At 48.1% G+C, this 7,664-nt stretch overlaps 1 protein-coding gene and 1 pseudogene across 1 annotated transcript; both read left to right on the top strand.

Moving 5' to 3' along the window:
* The first annotated feature begins 1,149 nt into the window (after nt 1-1,149).
* On the top strand, nt 1,150-3,099 carry LOC125530484 (berberine bridge enzyme-like Cyn d 4). The gene has a single exon (XM_048694878.2). The coding sequence runs from the start codon at nt 1,280-1,282 to the stop codon at nt 2,906-2,908; it is 1,629 nt and encodes a 542-aa protein (XP_048550835.2). The 5' UTR covers nt 1,150-1,279; the 3' UTR covers nt 2,909-3,099.
* Nucleotides 3,100-6,376: 3,277 nt separating this feature from the next.
* On the top strand, nt 6,377-7,414 carry LOC147974962 (uncharacterized; annotated as a pseudogene).
* The last annotated feature ends 250 nt before the right edge of the window (nt 7,415-7,664 follow it).

Below are 7,664 nucleotides of genomic sequence, written 5' to 3'. Positions count from 1 at the left end.
CGAGAAATTTTGCATGACATGATGACCCAAAAGGAGGCAAGGGACTAGAGGAAGCGCCAAGAAAAGAAGAGCAAATGGACGTCTACATGAAACTACAAACGAAGAAGCCCAAAATGGAGGATGCCGTCAAAAGGAGGAAGCCCGAGATCGAGGGGGATCATCCAAACAAAGAAGCTCGAGATTGAGGTCACCAATGCAAACACCAAAGCAAAAGAGGCGGCGCTAGCTTTCATGACCATGAACTTGAGCAAGATGTTCCCGAAAAGAAGAGGATGGTTTGAGAAGAAGCAAAAGGAAATGCTCGAGTTAGATGATTGAGCTACAACTAATGTAATTATGCATGCCGACATGATCTAGGGGGCCGCGAGACAGGAACTATGGTCATTTTTTGTGCGCAGACAAATGTGTCAGCCGTTGGCGCTCTGACTAGCATGAACTGGCTTGATTCTGGCCGTGGGGCCTAAATTTCAGTTTTCATTATCTTTGCAAAAAAAATTCAAACGGTCAGTCGAATTGTGTCTGTTGGTTGGGCGCATGGCCAGCGCAAAGGTAGAAACGGCCGGACAACACCCTTTTGGCCGACCTAAACGGACAGAATCCAGATAATATGGAAGACCGTTTGGGGTCAACCGTTGTAGTAGAAGTCTTGGTTCTCGGATCTGTAGCTCGTGCGTCCTTGAATGTGCGCCAGACCAGAGTGTGCCGGCAATTACATTCGAGTAGGATCATAAGGAAAAGAGTGAATGAACACAGCACCATTGCTGGTTTTCACACTGCTGTTGTTTTCACGCAACGCACACAACCACAATGGAGAACTCTAATTTTTTGGTGATGTGTTGTTTCCCACAACCAGACATTCTTTTGCCTTCTCTATTGCCACGATTAATGCGCGATGCATAGATGATATAGATAGCAAGCTGAGCCAGTCACAAACTCCAAACTCACGCCACTAATTAACACCATGATCTTTCTAGTGGATACACTACACGCGCGCACGCCATTAGCTAACTCGCTTAGCCACTACTAGTGGCGAGATACACAAGATCTCCAAGACGCACATGTCACAACTAGCACGCACTAATTTACACCATGCCCGATTTAGTTGGCTTGAAGCCTTGCACGCTCGACATGGACGGCAGTTAACATCACTGGCGTGCGTGTTCGTCCTCTCACCAGCACTCCCAGTTAATGTAACTTATATAAGGAGGTTCATGTAGTAGCTAAGTTCAGTAGGCACAGCACTCTTGCTGCGAGAGAAAGAGGATCGAAGCAAAAAAAGATGGCTATGCTCAGAGGCCTATCACTCATGCTTTCTGTCACCTTCTTCTCAGGCTGCCTCGTCTCAGTCCCTTCCCTAGCTTCCTCCGATGGCTTCCTCCAGTGCATCAGGGAGAAGATACCCAGCGAGCTTGTGTACACACAGTGCAACGCCAACTTCAGCGCCGTGCTGGCCTCCTCCGTTAGGAACCCCAAGTTCTTCACCACCACCGTCAGGCCGCTCTGCGTCGTCACGCCCACCCACGCCTCCCACGTCCAGGCCGCCGTGCTCTGCGGCCGCTGGCAAGGCGTGCGCCTCCGCGTGCGCAGCGGCGGCCACGACTACGAGGGCCTCTCCTACCGGTCGGTGCGGCCCGAGGTCTTCGGCCTGCTCGACCTCGCCAACCTCCGGGCAGTGAGCGTCAACCACTGGGAGTACACGGCCTGGGTCGACTCCGGCGCCACCATCGGGGAGCTGTACTACGCCATCGGGAAGAATAACCCCGAGGTCGCGTTCCCGGCCGGCGAGTGCCCGACCATCGGTGTGGGCGGCCACTTCAGCGGCGGTGGCGTCGGCATGATGATGCGCAAGTACGGCCTCTCCATCGACAACATCCTCGACGCCAAGCTGGTCAATGCCAACGGGCAGCTCCTCGACAGGGCCGGCATGGGGGAGGACCTCTTCTGGGCCATCCGAGGCGGCGGCGGCGGGAGCTTCGGCATCGTGCTCTCATGGAAGGTCCACCTCGTGCAGGTCCCACCCACGGTCACGGTGTTCAGCATCGCAAAGACGCTTGAGCAGGGCGCCATAGACATCCTTACCAAATGGCAAGATGTCGGGCCATCTCTCCCCGCCGACCTCACAGTAACGGTGATGCTGTCGGGGCAGCAAGCCGCGTTCCGGGCCATGTACCTCGGCACGTGCAGCTCGCTCGTGGCAACGATGGGCGAGCGGTTGCCGGAGCTCAACATGACGAGCGCCGACTGCCAGCCCATGACCTGGCTCCAGTCCACGGCCTTGTCCTTCATCACCTTCACCAACAACAAACCGCTGGAGGAGGCGCTCCTGAGCAGGACCACCAGCCTCAGCACCTTCACCAAGGTCAAGTCCGACTACGTCACGCGCGCCATCCCCAAGACCGCGTGGAAGGACATCTTTTCCTGGTTCGCCATGAACGGCGCCGGCCTCATCGTGCTCGAGCCCCACGGCGGGCTCATGGCCACCATCCCCGCCGCCGCAACGCCGTACCCGCACCGGAGCGGCGTGCTCTACATCATCCAGTACATCGCGTTCTGGCAAGGCGACGGCGGCACGGCGGCCACCACCTGGCTCGGCAGCTTCTACGACTTCATGGGGCACTACGTAAGCAGCAACCCGAGGCAGGCGTACGTCAACTTCCGGGACCTGGACATCGGCCAGAACGCGGTGTCGGACGACCTCAGTACCACGTCCCAGAGCGGCAAGATTTGGGGTGAGCGCTACTTCATGAGCAACTACCAGAGGCTCGCGTCGGTGAAGGCAGCCGTGGATCCAATGGACTACTTCAGAAACGAGCAGAGCATCCCCCCGTTGCGACCAGTCCCAGCCTTTAACGACTACAACGACGACCCAAGTGAGCAGAGATTCATGCCACAAGATCCCATTAATTAGTACAGTAATTAATTCGATCCTTTTACTACTTCAAGATGACTACGGGCCCGGATTAGTCTACTTCCCTTGCTGTAATAATACTGTACAAGTTGTATTTTCTCCTTCTCGTGGTGACTGCTGGGTGGAGACAACTTAATTACTCTCCTTTCCAGGATAAACATTATCAAGTTGTATTTGAATGGACTGCGATATGCATGGTGATGATGTGGATGCTTATTGGGATGCTAATGAAAATGACAGTCTCAGGCCAGCCGCTCGCCCCAGGGTCACCCCAGACACATATTTTTATTATTTTAAAACATCTGAATTCGGCAAAAGTCGGCCAAATTCGGCATAAATTCGACTAACTTGATATTCATATTCAACATGTTCGGCGTTTACATAAATCTATCCCTAATAATAAAGCACGGATTGACTCCATGGGTTCACCGTCACAATACACCTCTTCTCGTAAATTTGCGCTTTCAGTTTTTTCGCTCATATTATCCGAGGTCGTACTATTCATGTGCTTTTTAGTAATTGAACCCCGCTATCTATCCCTAATAATAAAGCACGGATTGACTCCGTGGGTTCACCGTCACAATACGCTTCTTTCTGTAAATTTGCGCTTTCAGTTTTTTCGCTCATATTATCCGAGGTGGTACTATTCATGTGCTTTTTAGTAATTGAACACCGCTATTAATTTGCTTTTTAGTAATTGGGCTGAATTTCGTCTGACTGTCTTGCATGGGCCAACCTGGGCCTTATTGGGGAGCAGCCTAAAATTAGGCGCGCTAGCCATTGCACCACTAAACGCGGCGGCTGGAGAATCGAACTCGAGACTTCCCATTTAGTACCCGCGCGCGCTAGCCATTGCACCACTAAATGTTATTTGCAAATGTTGAGCAGAAAACACTATAAGAACTGAATCCACGACAGATCTAAACGTTTTTAGAAGTTCGAACGCAGTTCATTCTTTTCTTTGCAGAAAAAACGCAGTTTATTTTCAAAACCTGTATCTTTTTTTGAACGCGGACATTCCAAAAATAGCGAATAATTATTTTAAAATGTTGAACATTTTTCGACCTGTGAACAAATTTTTGAAAAACAGCAAAGCCTTTTTGTAATGTTGAACAAATTTTGAAAAACAAGAACATTTCATAAAATTTAGACGAAAAAAGAAAAAGGGAACATTTTTTGAAACTTGGAACAAAATTAGAAGAAAGCGAACATATTTTTGGATCTGGGAACAAGTTTTGAGAAAGGGAACATTTTTTGTAACTCTGAACAAAATTTGGCAATCGAACATTATTTTGAATTGTGAACATTTTTTGAAAAAGCAAACAAGATTTGAAACTCAAACATTTTTTGAATTAATTTAAATAAGATTTCAAATGTGATTTTTTTGAAAATCTGAACATATTTTGAAAATGTGAGCAAGTTTTGGAACTCGAACATTTTTTGAATTAAGGGAAACAACGTTTGAAAATGTGAACAAAATTTTGAAAATGCGAACAAGTTTTGAAACTCAAACATTTTTTAAATTAATAGAAACAAAATTTCGAAACCTGAACAAAAATTTGAAAATCTGAACATTTTTAAAAATGCGAAACTCGAACATTTTTTGTATTAATAGAACAAGTTTCCTATATATGAACAAACTTTTGAAAATCTGAACATTTTTTATTTTTTATCATTTATTGAATAACATGATCAAAATTCAATTTTTCCAAACATTATTTGAAATTTTGTACTAAATTTGAAATTCCAAACAAATTATGAAATTCTGAATTTATTTAAAATTGGAAACTGAAAAGGAAACAAAGAAGAACAGAAAAAAGGAAAAAACGAAACAGAAAAAAAATGAAAAACGAAACGAAAAGAAAACAAAAGAGAAATAAAAGAACCGGTTTAGGAACCTTCTAGAAGATTCCTCAAACCGGAAAAGACCGGCTGGAACCTCCTACTAGAAGCGTCCCGAAACCAGGAACGAAGAACACATGAACGGGCCGGGCCATCACAACGCTAGATCGCGACCTCCTGTGCGAAATGTCGACATCTTGACGCAGAATGCGTCATATAGGATTTTCCGGGAGCGAAGTCCGCAACCAATAGAGCCAGCATGCCTGTCTGTTAAAAAACAAGGCTCCTTACCTAATAGTCTGTAATTAAGAGAATAATTAATGCATGGAGGAACGCGCTTTGTGCATGGCTGGGGAAATTAAGAGGAATTGATCCCTAAGTAGTAAAAGGGATTGATTTGGTGAGAGTCGGCCGTTTGGATTTGTGCTTCTGATGTGCTACCATGAAACCATCACAATGGGGATCGCAGCTGCCAGGACACGTACGTACATGACCAGCAGCAACCGGTGACCGACGTCCCCGAAGCGAGGTTCGCCGCGTATGAGCGGGATGAGGATTAGATTGGTATTCTTGATTTTGTTTATGGCAGTGAAAAAGGGACGTCCAAAGAGAGAAGAAGAGGGATGCTCGTGCTTTGCATGGCTCTATGTAATTAGAGATTTACTAACGAAAAAAGAAAGCGTGAGGAGACTCATGCCCCACATTGGGACGATCGTAGGAGAGCCAGAATAGCATTTGGCGCATTATAAAAGAACGGAATATAAGAATGTTTTTTTTTGCAACCAAATTTACATTTTTTTTCTTCGAAAAATTATCTAATTGATTGAACCTCATCGCTGTAACCAGAATAGTACATGACACTGCAAGTGTGGTCGATGCTGCTGCAAGCGGGACGCGGCGCACCTAGGCCGAACGACCTATATATGCATCTAGCGAAAGCACGCCAATGCAACACCAGTTGCCGGCTTGCCGCTATTCTTTTTCATTAGAAAAGTTGGACTACCGTGTTGCAAAGCCGACTATGCATACCCTACAAGGATGGTTGGTGGTATTTTAAGTTGGAAGGACGAGCCGACTATGCATACCCTACAAGGACGGCTGGTAGTATTTTAAGTCAGAAGGACGACGTCGCAAAGCCGACCACATGAACACGGTAAGAACGACCGACATTGATGTAAAGTCAGACGTATATCGTTGCGAGGTCAATCTATGTTACAGCAAATTGTATATCGTCCAATGCTATCATATCATGCATGTGGATATTTTGATGAACACGTCAATTTTCTCTCCCGTTGCAACGCACAGTCCCTTTTGCTAGTCTATCCCTAATAATAAAGCACGGATTGACTCCGTGGGTTCACCGTTACAATACTCTTTCTTCTTGTGAATTTATGCTTTTAGTTTAAATTTAAAATATATACGCGAGGTGGTACTAATTTCGTTTGTTTTTCGTCAGTGCACCTCGCCCGCCCAGATCTATAAAACGATTAGTTCATTGGGTTTATTTTGGGCTAACGAACCCAACTTGGCGGCTGGGTCATGTTCCTACATTGGGCTATTCCTGCGCTGCCTTCTCTTCCCCTCGCTTCATCCTTTCTTTCTCAAGAAAAAAATCCAATCCTAATTCATCTACAACTCGGAGAAGATTTCTTTATAAATCGAAGAAGAACAAGGAAATCCATCAGTTAATTTGTCTTCGATCCAAACACGCCGTCAACTTTCAAGCCATGGGGCCGCGTCGTTGGCGGCGGCGGAGCACGACTGCGACAGCGGCAGCCCGTGCGCTGGAGGTGCTCTGCCTCAACCACGCGCCGGGGCACCACCGATGGCACCATCACACCTACGATGATTCAGCGCACATTCGTGTTCCTTGCAGCCGATGACAGCCGCATGTACGTACCTCGATGTCCAGGTCCTCGGGGAGCCTACACCGGGCAGCGTTGAGGTCGTCCGGTTCCTGGAGTGCGTCCGCGACGCGTGCATTGACACACACACACAGGAGGCGTCTCCGCGATGAAACAGTGTCCCGCGTCGTGCGGCAGTTCGCGCGGACACTGCGGTGAGGTCGAGCTCCTCCGCCGCTCCAAACGCACCGGTGCTCCCAGGCGATGGTTCATGCCTGAAGCGAGTATTGCGTCCGCGGACAAGAAAGAAGAGAAGGTGCAGCTGGACTGCTGGGGAAAGAGCGCCACGGAGTAGGCCAAGACGGTCCTCCTGGAGACGCATGTGGTTTCGGCGCCATGCCATGGCCGTGATCCCTGTGGACATGGTGTTATGTCTGACTGCCTGGTTTCGTTCGGCGTGTGGATGGTGGCATGCCATTGGTTCAGCTTCAGCTGCGTGCATCGGTTAAGCACATTCATCTGAGATCGTGATTACTAGCTATAACGTGCAGGTGTTCTCTTGTCAGCATACTGTCCATGAAGGGATTCTACGCCGTCTTATTGTACCAATTAGCCAGCGACTAGCTAGATCGGTCTATTATCTCCAGTATATTATTATTGACAGGTCCGTCTGTTCTTAAACCACGTGCACATTATTTTGTTTTTGTAATTGCTTCAGTTTTATCTCTGAGGTCGACAATTTTTTCTGCAGTACATATTTTCATGGCAGCTGATTTCAAAGAGTTTGTTCATGTCATCATGCCTCGCGTTGTGTCGTGGAATGAGAGGGGGTTTTGAGCAATTGGGTTAGGAAAGTGTGGTTTTTTTTCACCCGATGCAACGCACGGGCATTTGTGCTAGTTATTAAAAAAGACATCTACGGGGCGAAGAAGTCGCTGAGCGCGGCGAAGTCGCCGACGTCACCGCCGCCGTCGTCGTCGGCGGCGGCCTTCTCCTTCTTGATGGCGCGGCCGCCCCTGCTGCTGGACCCCTACCCAACGTCTCCAAGGCGGACCGGTGGCGGCGGCGCG

The sequence above is a fragment of the Triticum urartu genome, chromosome 4A (genome assembly GCF_056163025.1).
Source record: "Triticum urartu cultivar PI428250 chromosome 4A, HENAU_Tu73, whole genome shotgun sequence".
NCBI classification, from domain to species: domain Eukaryota; kingdom Viridiplantae; phylum Streptophyta; class Magnoliopsida; order Poales; family Poaceae; genus Triticum; species Triticum urartu.
Note: the sequence above shows the minus strand (reverse complement) of the source record. Positions and strands in the feature narration are given on the sequence as shown.